This window comes from Ovis aries, chromosome 1, assembly GCF_016772045.2.
Source record: "Ovis aries strain OAR_USU_Benz2616 breed Rambouillet chromosome 1, ARS-UI_Ramb_v3.0, whole genome shotgun sequence".
Classification (NCBI taxonomy): Eukaryota; Metazoa; Chordata; class Mammalia; order Artiodactyla; family Bovidae; genus Ovis; species Ovis aries.
The window spans coordinates 261091623-261108826 of NC_056054.1; the positions used below are offsets into that span (position 1 = coordinate 261091623).

Genomic DNA, 17204 nt, shown 5'->3' on the forward strand with positions numbered 1-17204 from the left:
GGTCCATGGTTGAGTGTATTTACATCCTTCAGAGGGTTCTGTATCTATTAGAGTCTAGATATGTATGAGTGGGATAGAAAAAAAAAACTTTTTTAAAATATGTTATTCTTAAACACCTTGCTCGGGAGATGAGTGGTAATATTAATGAATGTGATTTTTGCAGGAAGATCCCCTAGAGAAGGAAATGGTAGCCTATTCCAGTATTCTTGCCTGGGAAATCCCATGGACAGAGGAGCCTGGTGGGCTATAGTCTAAGGGGTCGAAAAGCGTGCGATGCAACTTAGCCACTGAATGACCACCACCACCAGTGAAATGCCTCAGTCAAACATTTGTTAGACTGGTGTAACTCAGTGAGCCAATGGTTTTAAAATGACCAATATAGTGTGTTACAGGCTTCCCTTGTGGCTCAGCTGGTAAAGAATCCACCTGTAATGCGGGAGACCTGGGGTCAATCTCTGGGTTGGGGAGATCCCCTGGAGAAGGGAATGGCTACCCACTCCAGTATTCTGGCCTGGAGAAATGTACTGTACTGCACGTATACTGTATAGGGCATGGGGTCACAAAGAGCGGGACACAACTAAGTGATGTTCACTGTCACTTTCATCATGTGTTACAAAATTGTGATTGTGTAAAGTTTCTAATTAAAGGGCAAGAAAGACCAATGGAATAGTGTAACCAACTATGAAAATCCATTAATGTTATTTCAGATTCCACATGGCAACTATTTTCTGGAAAACAATGACTGGTTGAGTTCTGGTATAGAATCACTGAAGAATATCCACAATTATCTGAGAAAGCTACTAAAATATTCTTTCCTTTTCTGGCAATATGTCTGTACAAAGCTAAATTTTCTTTATTAATTCAACCAGAACAATATATTTTAACAGTCTAAATGTAGAAAGACATATCAGAACTGAACAGTCTTCTAAAACCAAGTTTTAAAAGCATTTGTAAAAATGTAAAATGATGCTCCTGTTCTCACTTATTGTTTTGGAAAATAGAATCATTTTTCATTAAAATATGCTATTTTTTGCATGTAAAATTTTTAAAATGTTAAAGCAATGCAAAACATGTTCTTTTTGTTGGGGAAAGATGGATCAATATTGGTCAATGTTGGTCCTCAAATCTTGAGTTTCCTTCATATTTCATCAATTTATTATTTTTTAAAATTACCACTTCAACTTTAGATTTAAGTGACTTTTTGTTCTCTAATTATTGCAAATCAGTTTCTCTAGAATATGACATTTAGCAGTCAAATTATGTATTGATATGTTCACAATGTATTAATATTTCAAAACAACCTTATTTCAGAACTATAATCTGTCCATGATACAAAAGTATAGCAATAGATAGCTTGATATTTTCATTGTCGTATTAGAAAAAAATAGATTAAGTGGAATAAACTCTTAGTAAAATAGGCTGGATACTAGACTTTGTGTAGCTAGTCTTTAAGTCTCTGTCTCTCTCACACATAGCACTGAAATTCACTGTGAAGTCCAATCTCCTAATAAATAATATGGTAGAGATCCTTGAAAACCTATACACAGCATAGTTAAAATAAACAAGAGGAAGTCTGATTAAAGCTCGTGGTCAGGAAGAAATCTCAATCTATCCAGTAGAAAAGCATATAAATGAAGAAAGACGTAAGCCATTCACTGTAAACTAGATGTACAACCATTTGCTAGTGAGCAATGCTCAGTAGAAGCTGGTCTACTTTATGTCCTTTCTTTGGTGGTTTAGCGACCAAAGTATAAAAATAATTTCACCCTTTCCTATAAGATCTGTCAGCAACATGGTATATACACTGTATAGTCCTACATGCTTTATCTTCTTGTAGGGATGTATGTTGATAATGAGGTTTCCAGTTTCTTGATTTTACAGTGATCTTAAAGAAGGAAATCTGTGGACAAGCTTGCAAATGACAAAAAGCATGAAGAGACCTCTGAAAAGAACACCTCTGAGACCATGCACTAGGCTTTTCCAGGATAAAATCAACAGGAGAGAAATCGGGGTGCCAAAGGCAGCAACCCACTCATCTGCTGGACTGCTCAGAGCCTGGACCCATGGCCAGGGGAGCAGAGGGAGGGAAGCCCAGGGTTCCCTGCCCTGGACGCATATTCTGATGCACACTCTGCATATTCTGACAGTCGCTGGACTTCTACTATCCTCTTCAACTGTATGTTTAAGACAGGAAAGCATCAACCCCCCAGCTGCAACAAACCACATTTTGCTTTGCTTTGTTTTTAAACAGTGCGCGTGGAGACCATTGAAAATGGAAGCCCCAGAGCCCTATTTAGGTAAAATGAAGAGCTCGTCTTCCTTACTTTTCACCGTGAGGTACATGGACTTGCTGACGTCCGCGCCCACATCGTTGCTGACCTTGCACAGGTAGTAGCCACTGTCTTCTTCCACCACGTGCTTGATCAACAGAGACCCATTGCTGAGGACCTGAATTCGGCCATTCAGGGCAATCGGTTGGAACTGGGGAACCCCAGCACCTGGAATAAAATAAAATAAAGAGGAATGGTGATGCCAACAGGAGTAAATACAGGGAGACAATAAACTCAAGGTCATCAGACCACAAAGGGGAGGTGACAGATGCTGAACAGACATCCTAGCGGACAGGCACCTGACGTGCCAGGATTTTTTTTTTTTTCTTTCTTCTGATAATGAAATTCTTGTTTAGGGAGAGACATGTTTATTTAAAATGATAGCATTTCAAACGTTGAGATGAACAGTAAGAGACCTTACAGATAGTTTCCACATAAAAAGCCAGATTTGATGAGCCTTAACTGGTTGATAAATTATTCACAGGAATCACAGTAGAATGACTACAGAAGTAGACATCTTGTGTGTAACCAACTTAATTTGTTGTGTTCCTAGGGACTTAAAATGAATGTAAACAAGAGTGCTTCAGGGGGAGGACATTTGAAGACTTCCCATGATGCACACATCTGAGACTACAAGGTGAATACCAATATCACAGACTTCCCTTCTAAGTGTGGTCTAGAAATACAATGTACTATTAATACCATTTAATGTTATTAAATAAATGTTAGATCATTGCACTAAGACAGAGCAAAATTAAAACACCTTAAAGTGCTTGCATTCAAGGAGATATAGCCCAGATGTCTATGCTATGATCATAAATGTGATCCAGATAAAAGATCCATATGAAACTATTTTGAAAAATAAACTTAGAAATAATAAAACAGAAGATAAGGGAGGTTTCTGGGAAAACAGTAGTTGGATGAATCAGATGATACTACTATGTTGCTTTTTGCCATTCTGGGACTTAGGAGGTTGTGGTCTAGGCCTTGAAAGGCTAATAGGGTTTCTCTTATATTCTGATCTGAATCTGAAGATTCGGGGAGAATACCCACAGGGGAAGACAACTCCATCTTTCTAGAGAAAGCCCGAAGCATGGGCTAAATATGTGTTCTAGAGAAGAGCTGCTGGTTTCTGTGTGCCCAGAACCTACGTGGGACCTGAACAGGTGGGAGGTCACACACTCATGTGGGAAACTTCAGACTTTGTATATGGGGAAATGAAACGAGAGGGGATACACTTCTTCCTGTAGTTTCCCCTGTAACTCATCATTTACTTATTGGTGTCCTTCAGGTCACAGTAGCAGAGACTCCTGTTGTGCCTTCTCTTCTCTGTATCAGCTCCACCAAAGAAACAAAGGAAGTTAACTATGTATCTAAGGGGACCTCTACAATGAATCTGAAAGGCAAGCAGCATCACTAAAGCAGGTAGGTTCTACCAAAAGAGAACTTCTAAAGAAGATACATGAATGAGATCAAATTTAAAAAACAGAATTCCATTTCTGAAAAGGATGGAGAAAGACACAAAAGAATATCACTTCCATTCTAACCACCAAAGGGAGATTGTTAATCTACAAAATCATACTTTTCTTGGAGTGAATCACAGAGCAGAAGTCACAGGCAACTGGGTAAAGTTAGTCACAAAGAATTTAAAATATCCTATAAGGAGCTATGGCATATGTAAACAATCTCATGTTTGGTAGAGAGTGAAAGGACAAGATCCTGGACATACAAGCCGGAAGAAGTAAAGAACTGGAAATAAGCATAGCCCAATTCAGTTTCTACTCTTTTATGCATCAGAGTATTATAAGGTAATAAAATGTTGTAAGATACAAAAAAAAAAAAGAAATAAGCAAGCAAAAAGGACCAGAGAGGAAATCATCAACAGTCTTGAAAGCTTAGTATGAAGCTATTGAATAAGAACTTTATGACAACTATGACTAATAACCATAGACAGGTAAGGGATTCAAAAAGAACATTAAAACCATACAAAAGAAAAAGACAGATAAATAAAATGGTAGAAACAACATTTCTACAATATTAGATGTAAGGAATTCCTTAATCTAGTCAGCAGATTGAATACAGTAGCGAAAATAATTAATGAACCTGAAGCTAGGCCAACAGAAATTATCCAAATTAAAACAAAAAGTGCAAAAGAGTGAAAAAGACAGAATAGGATGTCCTAGAGCTGTAGAACAATATCAAATATTCTAACATTGGGTAGTGACAGTCTCAAAGAGAGAAGATAGGGGCAGAAGAAATAATATTTGAAATACAGTTGACTTTAATATCACTATCAATCACTTTGACTGAACTGAGATTTATAGAACTCTACATCCTAGAACAGCAGATTCCATGCTGGTTTTGAGTACACATGGAACAGTTACCCAGACAGACAGTATTTTGAGCCATAATAAAAAGTTCAATAGATGTTATCAGATAAATTAATACAGATTATGTTCTAGTTCCAGAAAAAACATCTATTTCTGCTTTATTGACTATGCCAAAGCCTTTGACTGTGTGGATCACAATAAACTGTGGAAAATTCTGAAAGAGATGGGCATACCAGACCACCTGACCTGCCTTTTCAGAAACCTGTATGCAGGTCAGGAAGCAACAGTTAGAACTGGGCATGGAACAACAAATAGGAAAAGGAGTATGTCAAGGCTATATACCGTCACCCTGCTTATTTAACATATGCAGAGTACATCATGAGAAATCCTGGGCTGGACGAAGCACAAGCTGGAATCAAGATTGATAGGAGAAATATCAATAACCTCAGATATGCAGATGATACCACCCTTATGGCAGAAAATGAAGAGGAACTAAAGAGCCTCTTGATGAAAGTGAAAGAGGAGAGTGAAAAAGTTGGCTTAAATTTCAACATTCAGAAAACTATGAGCATGGCATCCGGTCCCAACATATCATGGCAAATAGATGGGGAAACAGTGGAAACAGTGGCTGACTTTATTTTTTGGGGCTCCAAAATCACTGCAGATGGTGATTGCAGCCATGAAATTAAAAGATGCTTACTCCTTGGAAGGAAAGTTATGACCAACCTAGACAGCATATTGAAAAGCAGAGACATTACTTTGCCAACAAAGGTCCATCTAGTCATGGTTTTTCCAGTGGTCATGTATGGATGTGAGAGTTGGACTATAAAGAAAACTGAGCCCTGAAGAATTGATGCTTTTGACCTATGGTGTTGGAAAAGACTCTTGAGAGTCCCTTGGACTGCAAGGAGATCCAACCAGTCTATCCTAAAACAGATCAGTCCTGGGTGTTCATTGGTAGGACTGATGTTGAAGCTGAAACTCCAATACTTCGGCCACCTGATGTGGAGAGCTGACTCATTTGAAAAGACCCTGCTGCTAGGAAAGATTGAGGGCAGAAGGAGAAGGTTGATGCCAGAGGATGAGACGGTTGGATGGCATCACCGATTCAATGGACATGGGTTTGGATGAACTCTGGGAGTTGGTGATGGACAGGGAGGCCTGGTGTGCTGTGGTTCATGGGATTGCAAAGAGTTGGACACAACTGAGTGACTGAACTGAACTGAACTGATGTTCTAGTTCCACAGAAAAACTAACATTGAGATCAATAACAGAAATGTATCTGGGAAAAACCTCAAATATTTGAAAATTAAACAATGTAATTCTAAATAACTCATGAGTCAAAAAAGAAATCACCAAAATAATTAGAAGATATATATATATATATATATATATATATATACATATATTTTTGAGTTGAATAAGAATGTAAATACAATATATCAAAATGCATGGAATGCAGTTAAAAGCAGCACTTAGATGGAAGTTTGTAGCATTAATGTTTGTATTGGAAAAGAAAAAAGATCACACATCAGTGATCCTCCTTCAGAAGCTCTTCAAAAAGAGCAAATGAAATCCAAAGTTAGGAGAAATAAGGAAATTAATAGAGAGGAAAACTGAAATCAATGAAATAAGAAAATAGAAAAAAAACTAAAGAAAAAAATCAATAAAACAAAAATATAGTTTTTTAAAAAAAATATGATAGATAAACCTCTGTCAGGACTGATCAAGAAGAAAGGAGAGATATAAGCTACAAATAACTACCATGAAAGAGGCTATCACTGCAGCCCTTACTTGAATTAAGAGGATAATAGAACATTGGGAATAATTTTGTGCCAATAAATTTGAAAAGTTATATTAAATAATAAATTTCTGGGACAAAACAAACTCTCAAAGAACAGTCTGGAAAAATTAGATAACCTTAATAGTCCCGTAGCTACAAATACATTTAATTTATTGTTAAATTAAATATCCCACAAGAATATTTAAAGCTGAGACAGCTTCAGTAGTGAGGTTAGCTAACATTGAAAGAAAAAAAAATACCAATTTTACATGAAGTCTTTCAGAAAATACAAGAGGAAGGTGTACTTTATCATTGATTTTATGAGGCCAACATCATCTTGATACCAAAATCAAATAAATACCTTAGAATTACTGATCAAAATCCACAACGAACTCAGACATAAAAATCCTTAACCCAACATTAGCAAGTTAGGTTTATCAACATATTAAAAAAAATATGTCATGACCAAGTGAAATTTAATCTAGGAATGCAAGGTTGGTTTAAATTCAAAGATTAGTTAATGAAATTCTTCATATCAACAGACCAACAAAAAAGCACAATATGATTATTTGAATGGATACAAAGAAAGAATAAAAAATATTTTCTAGAATTCAGCAATCTGATAAGACCCTGATAAAAATCTCATAGTAAACTAGTTGTAAAATGGAATAACTTGAGAAAAGATTTGCAAAAAGTCACAACTAGCATCATTTTTTTTTTTTACTCAATTGTAAAAACTAAATTATTTTCCACCAAAGATCAAGAAAGATACAAGGAGTTCTGGTCTTGACCTTTTTATTCAAGATCATTCTGAAGATTCTAGCAAGAGCAATAGAAAAAGTGAAAGAAATAAAGTGCACATATATTAGAAAAGAAGAATGGAACTGCCTTCCCTCATGGATAACAGAATTATTTATAGATGATCAAAAGTGCCTATAAAAAAGTTGCTAGAAAAATAAGTGACTTTAGCAAAGTCATAGAACACATGGACACATCAAAACATAAAATTTAAAGCTAATTATATCTATATATGTAACAGGCGATTGGAAACTGAAATTTTTTAAAAAGCAAAAATGTTGAATTAAAGCATGAAATATTTAGAGATATATTTTAACAAGATAAGCGCAAGATTGGCCTACTGAAAACTGCAAAAGTTGTTGCTAACAATTATAGAAGACCTAAATAAACGGAGATGGAGCATTCATTATACTATATTCATGGATAGAAATTTTCAATATTTTCAGTGATTGGAAATATTTTTCTATAAAAGGCCAAATAACAAATATTTTATGGTTTGCAATCTGTCACAAATATTTTATGTTTGCAAGTCTGTGACATTCCTTATTTCTGTCACTGAAGCATGAAAGCAGTGATAGAAAATACACGTGTGTGTGGGTACTTAGTTGATCAGTCATGTCCGACTCTTGTGACCCCATAGACTGTAGCCTGCTAGGCTCCTCTGTCCATGGGATTCTCCAGGCAAGCATACTGGAGTGGGTTGCCATTTCCTTCTCCAGGGGATCTGCCCAACCCAGTAATTGAACCCAGGTCTTCTGCACTGGAGGCATACTCTTTACTCATTGAGCTATGGGGGAAGCCAAATGCATAAATCAGCACAATCATGTTTCAATAACATTTATTTACAAAAGCAGGTTTTGAGCAGGATTTGACTTGTGGTTCAGTTCGCTGACATCTGATTTAAAGGTATTACTGATTTAAAAAAAAAAAGTATATGGATGTAAGTGAAAGTGACTCAGTCATATCCGACTCTTTGGAATTCTCCAGGCCAGAATACTGGAGTGGGTAGCCTTTCCCTTTGTCAGGGGATCTTCCCAACCTCAGGTTCAAACCCAGGTCTCCCTTATTGCAGGTGGATTCTTTACCAGCTGAGCCACAAGGGAAGCCAAGAATACTGGTGTGGGTAGCCTATCCCTTCTCCAGCGGATCTTTCCAATCCAGGGACCGAACCGGGGTCTCCTGCTTTGCAGGCAGAGTCTTCACCAACTGAGCTATCAGGGAAGCCCATATGGAAGGATGTAAAGTTAGAGGAGTGGTATATACTAACAATACTCACACATCTGCTTTAGTTCTTTATCTCATATATAATGTATGAAAGAGATTTCTGTGGTGGATTTGACAGCATTTCATAACATCATTCTAATAGATAAATGGTTTTAATTCATCTTATTTATAAAGAACTCAAAATCAGGGGTGAAAAAAACATTATAGTAGTTTTTAATGTTGAGTTTGCCAAAAAATTTGTTTGGAAAGATGTCATACAATAGTCATGGAAAAATGCAAACAAATGTTTTGGCCAACCCAATACTTTCAGTGTTACTTTCTTCAGTATCAGCTACTGATTGTTTCATAAAGTAAGATGAAATTAACAAAATTATTCTTATTCCTACACCTTTTACTACTTGGGAATAGACAAAAAAATTATCAAAATGCATAACATGCAAAATTACAACAGAAACACATACAATATTAATTAAAACTTAATTCATATGAATATTCACAAAATATTTAAACAGATGTTTGATGATTAATGAACATATCTGCCATAAGGGTGGTGTCATCTATGTATCTGAAGTTATTGATATTTCTCCCGGCAATCTTGATTCCAGTTTGTACTTCATCTAGACCAGAATTTTGCATGACATACACTGCATATAAGTTAAATAAGCAGGGTGACAATATACTGCCTTGACGTACTCCTTTCCCAATTTGGAACCAGTCCTTTGTTTCATGTCCAGTTCTAACTGTTTCTTCTTGACATGCATACAGGTTTTGCAGGAGACAGGTACGGTGGTCTGGTATTCCTATCTGTTTAAGAATTTTCCAGTTTGTTGTGATCCACAGTCAAAGGCTTTAGCATAGTCAATGAAGCAGAATTAGTTATTTTTCTGGAATTCTCTTCCTTTTTCTATGACCCAATGGTTGCTGGCAATGTGATCTCTGGTTCCTCTTCCTTTGCTAAGTCCAGCTTGCACATCTGGAAGTTCTTGGTTCATGTACTGTTGAAGCCTAACTTGGAGGATTTTGAGCATTACTCTGCTAGCATGTGAAATGAGTGCAACTGTGCAGTAGTTTGAAGATTCTTTGGCATAGCCCTTCTTTGGGATTGGAATGAAAGCTGACCTTTTCTCCTTTAAGCACATGTAAAATTGTGCTTTGTCTTTACAAAATAGTGTTTATTGTCCAATTACTAAGCATCCACTATGTGGTGGATCCAGGGCAATTTCCTATGGTTACAAAAGGTGGTGTCCTCTTTGTCAGTTTCTCTCTCTCAGGTCAGAATCCTCACTCTGGGGAAATGTGAGCTGTTATATTGTAAGCTTCCCTGTAGAAAGATTTCCTTGAGGGTTTTCTTCAAACAAAGTTCTGTGAGAAGCTGGATCCTGCCAGCAACCACACAAGTGGGCTTGAACTCTGAGATGACTGCATCCCTGGGCGGAAACCTGACTGCAGCGCTGAGAGACCTTCATCTAAGGACTCGACTAAGCCGTACTCAGATTCCTGCCCCAGAGAAATCGGAAGATCGTAAGTATGCATTATCATTGTTAAGTCACTAAGCTTAGGGGTAACATGTTACACAACAAGCAATCTCCAGTACACTGTGAGAAACTAGGCAATCAGGAAGGCATTCAGTTCCTCAGTTTCCTTACCTGTAAAATGGATTAATCATAGATCCTCCTTCATAAGGTGGTAGAGATATTTAAGTTCTTAACCTACGGTAGGGCATAGAGCATGTACACACTATTGCTGCTTGTTTTTTCTAATTTCTGTTCTAATTATTTAATCATTTAGTGCTAGTTGACTTTACATCTTTCCTATTCCACAAGACCAAGGACCTTGTTTCAGTGGACCTCTCTGCTTATCAATCAGCTCATCAATAGAAAGATATAGTGAAAAGGAGGCTTTTTGGTAAATCCCTGGAGTGGAATTCTGTATATTAAAGTGTTAAATTGTACTGTTAAGTTGCTTAGTAAAAGATAGAGCTATTTTATCTCCACTGGCTGGGGTTCATTTTTTTCCTCAAACATGTGCACTATTACTCTTTTTGATCTTATCAATATGATATCTATCTCATTATTTTAATTTACATGATTTTACTAATTTTTGTATTATTTTTTGCTTTGCTTATAGATATTCAGTCACTAAGTCATGTCTGACTCTTTCAGACTCTATGAACTGCAGCACACCAGGCTCCCTTGTCCTTCAGTGTCTCCCAGAATTTACTCAAATTCGTGTCCATCAAGTCAATGATGCTGTATGACCATCTCATCCTCTGCCACCCCCTTCTCCTTTTATCTTCAATCATTTCCAGCATCAGGGTCTTTTCCAAGGTGTCAGTTCTTTGCATCAGGTGACCTGATTGGAATTTCAGCTTCAGCATCAGTCCTTGTAATGAATATTCAGGACTGATTTCCTTTAGGATGGACTGGTTTGATTTCCTGGCTGTCCAAGGGACTCTTAAGAGTCTTCTCAGAACTACAATTTGAAAGCATCAATTCTTTGGTGCTCAGCCTTCTTTATGGTCCAACTCTCACATCCATACACTACTGAAAAAACCATAGCTTTGACTATACAGACCCTTGTTGCAAAGTGACATCTCTGTTTTTTATTATGCTGTCTAGGTTTGCCATAGCCTTCATTCCAAGGAGAAAGCATATTTTAATTTCACACCTTCTGACCTGGGGAACTCATCTCCTGGCGTCATATCTTTTTGCTTTTTCACATTATTCAGGGTTATTGTAGCAAGAATGCTGGAGTGGTTCACCCTTTACTCCACCAGTAGATTACATTTCGTCAGAACTCTTCACTCTGACCCAACCATCTTGGGAGGCCCTGCATGTCATAGCTTCACTGACTTACACAAGCCCTTTTGCCACAAGGCTATGATCTATGAAGGGATGCTTATAGATAACTGAGCATCTTTTAATGAATGCATCAGTAATTTGTACTTGTTTTTTTGGTGAACATTATGTTTATATTCTTTGCTATATTCATGTACCTACTGGATACATCAGTAACCTCAGATATGCAGATGATACCACATTTATGGCAGAAAGTGAAGAACTAAAGAACATTTTGATGAAAGTGAAAGATAGAGTGAAAAAGCTGGCTTAAAACTCAACATTAAAAAAATGAAGATCTCATCACTTCATGGCAAGTAGATGGGGAAACAATGGAAACAGTGAGAGACTAATTTTGGGGGCTCCAAAATCACTGCAGATGGTGACTACAGCCATAAAATTAAAAGATGCTTGCTCCTTGGAAGAAAAGCTATGACCAACCTAGACAGCATATTAAAAAGCAGAGACATTACTTTGCCAACTAAAGTCTGTCTAGTCAAGGCTATGGTTTTTCCAGTAGTCATGTATGGATGTGAGAGTTGGAGTATAAAGAAAGCTGAGTGCTGAAGAATTGATGCTTTTGAACTGTGGTGTTGAAGAAGACTCTTGAGAGTTCCTTGGGTGGCAAGGAGATCAAACCAGTCCATCCAAAAGGAAATCAGTACTGAATATTCATTGGAAGAACAGATGCTGAAACTGAAACTCCAATAATATGGCCACCTGATGTGAAGAACTGATTCATTGGAAAAGACCCTGATGGTGGGAAAGATTGAAGGTAGGAGGAGAAGGGGACAACAGAGGATGAGATGGTTGGATGACATGATCGACTTGATGGACATTAGTTTGAGAAAGCTCTGGGAGTTGGTGCTGTGCAGGGAAGCCTGGCATGCTGCAGTCCATGCGGTCGCAAAGAGTTCAGTGGACTGAACTGAACTGTTGGATTTTGTCTTTTTCTTCTTTCGCCAAAGCACTTTGAGTCCTAAAAATGATTCTATATTCCTATTTTTAGAAAACTTTATTTTTCTTCATGTTGTTTCAATCAGGATTGCATTTTGGATATTATCAGCTACCTTTTCATCATTTATTGAAATGATCATCCTTCTTTTTCTTATAAAAGTTTATTGCATCTTTTAAGGTGCAAAAATTATAAATTCATAAATTATAAAACTCCTTATGGATCACGTGTTCATTATGGTAAGGATAAATATTATTGATACTTAAAAATCAGAGGAAAAAGCCTTTGATTTTTATTTATGTGCTTAATTTTGGTAAACTGTTTGAAAAATCTATAAAGGCTATCATTGCCTTTCTCAAAGTTAACTGCAAATTAGGAGCCAGATCTAGACTAATACACACAAGCTGAAAATTCAGTCAAATGTAGGATTTTAAAAATATATCCATAAGGCAGCAAACCAGGAAATCTGAAAATGCTATGAAATTTATAAATTATATAAAAATGTGTTACAAAGCCCTGAAACATCAAAATGCGGATAGAATGTGAGAAATTTATACGACTGTTCATGTCAAAAACACAAATGTTTTCTTTTCCTTGAATAATTTTCACCAGAGAAATACTTACAATATTTGACCCATTTATAGTAAAGAGTTACAATAAAATTCAGCTTCATTGCTAAGCTTTCTCAGTTGAGTAGCTGAAAAAGATTATCTATTAATTCCTATGTGGACTGAGAGCAGTCTCTTCACTACTAAAAGATCCCAGTGGAGACAGAGACAACGTATAAGTGCAGTTGAATACCATTTTTTCATCAGAAAATGAACCAAACTTGATGGGATATAGCATTTATAAATGTTGTCATGCTAAACAGAGCCATTCATCCACCATATGTACAACAGTTCCAACGGTGAGCACATGTTCAATTAGAGGAAAAGTGGACTTGGGCCACGATTTGACAGAATTATAGTTCATCGACTTTAGATGCATCATTATTGTAAAGAACAAAATTTAACGCAGTGCACACTCTATTTCAAAAATCTGCAATCCTGTTAGCATAACATAAGCACTTTGGGTAATTAGCTAGAAGATACACTTACAGAAATCAGAAATCATTAATTAAAACTTGGTCAGTTTTCTGTGGCTAGTTGAGGTCAAGTGGGGACCATTTTAGTGCTCCACTACATGAAAAGAAAGTGTTCACACATTATGTAAGGCACACATTGAATGACTGGGTATGTTCCTACTGCATGACCCTTCTTATTTATTGAAAAGCTATGCCTAGCAGAACTTTCAAGAACTGAGGAGATGGAAACAGGAAAAAGAGAAACCAAGTATTGCCAAGTAATCCTGCTTTGAAGGCAGCAGTAAACACCATCTTTGTTTCATCTCTGCTTCCCTTTGAGGTCTTTGCGGGTCTATAGGGAGACAATTTGACCAAGAATCAGAACTGAGTTCTAATGGTATCTCTGAATCCTTAGGAACTGGGCCCTTGAGCAAGTATTAGCTTATTCTGTCTGCATCTTTGATATCATCATATATGAAATGGGAAGAAGAACCCATTTCTAAGCCATATAGATTGTTCACACAAAAGGGAACAAGACTGCATGAATGCAGGTAGGCATCAGTGCCCATATGCTGGAACCAGAAGATGCTGGTCAATGAAAACACTCAGAGAGTTTCCTGGAAGGTGAAAGATGATTTTCGTGTAGGAGAAAATAGGAAGGATATGGCTTTCTGCTCCCTAGGCTGCACACTAGATGACCAGGCTGTATGTTATTTCTCTCTTGCACCAAAGAATCAAAGCATAGTCCCTTTCTTTTTTTTTTTTTTAATATATATTTATTTTAATTGGAGGCTAATTACTTTACAATATTGTATTGGTTTTGCCATACATTGACATGAATCTGCCACGGGTGTACATGTATTCCCCATCCTGAAACCCCCTCCCACTTCCCTCCCCATCCCATCCCTCTGGGTCATCACAGTGCACCAGCCCCGAGCATCCTGTATCATGCATCGAACCTGGACTGGCAATTCATTTCACTTGTGATAATATACATGTTTCAATGCCATTCTCCCAAATCATCCCACCCTCTCCCTCTCCTACAGAGTCCAAAAGACTGTTCTATACTGTGCCTCTTTTGATGTCTCGCATACAGGGTTATCATTACTTTCTTTTTAAAATCCATATATATGCATTAGTATACTGTATTGATGTTTTTCTTTCTGGCTTACTTCACTCTGTATAATAGGCTCCAGTTTCACCCAGTTCATTAGAACTGATTCAAATGTATTCTTTTTAATGGCTGAGTAACATTCCATTGTGTTTATGTAACACAGCTTTCTTATCCATTCATCTGCTGATGGACATCTAGATTGTTTCCATGTCCTGGCTATTATAAACACTGCTACGATGAACATTGGGGTACACGTGTCTCTTTCAATTCTGGTTTCCTCGATGTGTATGCCCAGTAGTGGGACTGCTGGGTCATAAGGCAGTTCTAATTCCAGTTTTTAAGGAATCTCCACACTGTTCTCCATAGTGGCTGTACTTGTTTGCATTCCCATCAACAGTATAAGAGAGTTCCCTTGTCTCCACACTCTCCAGCATTTATTGCTTGTAGACTTTTGGATCATAGCCATTCTGACTGGTGTGAAATGGTACCTCATTGTGGTTTTGATTTGCATTTCTCTGATAATGAGTGATGTTGAGCATCTTTTCATGTGTTTGTTAGCCATCTGTATGTCTCCTTTGGAGAAATGTCTATTTAGTTCTTTGGCCCACTTTTTGATTGGGTCATTTATTTTTCTGGAATTGAGCTGCAGGAGTTGCTTGTATATTTTTGAGATTAATTCTTTGTCAGTTGCTTCATTTGGTATTATTTTCTCCCATTCTGAAGGCTGTCTTTTCACCTTGCTTATAGTTTCCTTTGTTGTGCAGAAGTGTTTAATTTTAATTAGGTCCAATTTGTTTATTTTTGCTTTTATTTCCAATATACTGGAAGGTGGGTCATAGAGGATGCTTCTGTGATTTGTGTCTGAGAGTGTTTTGCCTATGTTCTCCTCTAAGAGTTTTATAGTTTCTGGTCTTATGTTAAGATCTTTAATCCATTTTGAGTTTATTTTTGTGTATGGTGTTAGAAAGTGTTCTAGTTTCATTCTTTTACAAGTGGTTGACCAGTTTTCCCAGCACCACTTGTTAAAGAGATTGTCTTTAATCCATTGTATATTCTTGCCTCCTTTGTCAGAGATAAGGTGTCTATAGTTTCATGGATTTATCTCTGGGCTTTGTATTTTGTTCCATTGATCTATATTTCTGTCTTTGTGCCAGTACCATAATGTCTTGATGACTGTGGCTTTGTAGTAGAGCCTGAAGTCAGGAAGGTTGATTCTTCCAGTTCCATTCTTCTTTCTCAAGATTGCTTTGGCTATTCGAGGTTTTTTGTATTTCCATACAAATTGTGAGATTATTTGTTCTAACTCTGTGAAAAATACCGTTGGTAGCTTGACATGGATAGCATTGAATCTATAGATTGCTTTGGGTAGTATACTCATTTTCACTATATTGATTCTAAATCCTGACAAAGATGCCACAGAAAAAAATAATAATACAAAGAAAGAAAGAAAGAAAACTACAGGCCAATATCACTGATGAACATAGATGCAAAAGTACTTAACAAAATTCTAGCAAACAGAATCCAACAACATATTAAAAAGATCATACATCATGACCAAGTGGGCTTTATCCCAGGGATGCAAGGATTCTTCAATATCCACAAATCAATCAATGAAATATGCTATATTAATAAATTGAAAAATAAAAAACATATGATTACCTCAATAGATACAGATAAAGCCTTTGACAAAATTCAACATCCATTTATGATAAAAACCCTCAAGAAAGCAGGAATAGAAGGAACATACCTCAACATAATAAAAGCTATATATGACAAACCCACAGCAAACATTATCCTCAATGGTGAAAAATTGAAAGCATTTCCCCTAAAGTCAGGAACAAGACAAGGGTGCCCACTTTCACCGCTACTATTCAACATAGTTTTGGAAGTTTTGGCCATAGTAATCAGAGCAGAAAAAGAAATAAAAGGAATCCAAATTGGAAAAGAAGAAGTAAAACGCTCACTGTTTGCAGATGACATGATCCTCTACATATAAAACCCTAAAAACTCCACTAGAAAATTACTAGAGCTAATCAATTAGTATAGTAAAGTTGCAGGATATAAAATCAACACACAGAAATCCCTTGCATTCCTATACACCAATAATGAGAAAATAGAAAGAGAAATTAAGGAAACAATTCCATTCACCATTGCAAAGAAAAGAATAAAATACTTAGGAAAACCTAAAGAATCAAAAGACCTATATATAGAAAACTATAAAACACAGGTGAAAGAAATCAAAGAGGACACTGATATATGGAGAAATATACCGTGTTCATGGATTGGAAGAATCAATATAGTGAAAATGAGCATAGTCCCTTTTGACCGTATGGAGAAAGCAGTGTTCTCCTGAGGAAAGGACCTATTTTCCTTTCTCAGGGAGAGGGCTTTCCTGCTCTGAGAAGAGTTGATGGGTTGAAAGGAGTGAGTAGACACAAAGTTGGGGTGAGGATGGGATAAATAGAGTAAGTGCCCAAAGAACAGCAGGTGGACCTGTTTCAGGTGTGGTTGTGAGAAGGGAACCCTTGATTGGTGACAGAGGGCTGGGTTCTAGGAGTCTTGTTCCAGAGAAGAACTCCAAAGTGGACAGAGGCACAGTTCTGAGACACGGGTCCAATTTCAGGCTGGGGAACTATTTCCAAACCCAAAGAAAGAAGCTTCCATATGGTACACAATGCTCACATCACGTTTTGTCTCTATGCTTGCATCAGAGAGTGCCTGTCTATATCAGCACTACTGTTGTACTTCTAAACTCTCCTCTAAATTCCAG

The 17204-nt window shown here is 37.0% G+C and overlaps 1 protein-coding gene across 1 annotated transcript in view; it reads right to left on the reverse strand.

Annotated features, from left to right (window-relative positions):
* DSCAM (DS cell adhesion molecule) overlaps positions 1-17204 on the reverse strand; it is an 827097-nt gene that overhangs the window by 226700 nt on the left and 583193 nt on the right. The window contains exon 12 of the mRNA XM_042237343.2: positions 2325-2498. Within this exon, the coding sequence (XP_042093277.2) occupies positions 2325-2498 (174 nt within the window). The remainder of the gene's footprint in view (positions 1-2324; positions 2499-17204) is intronic.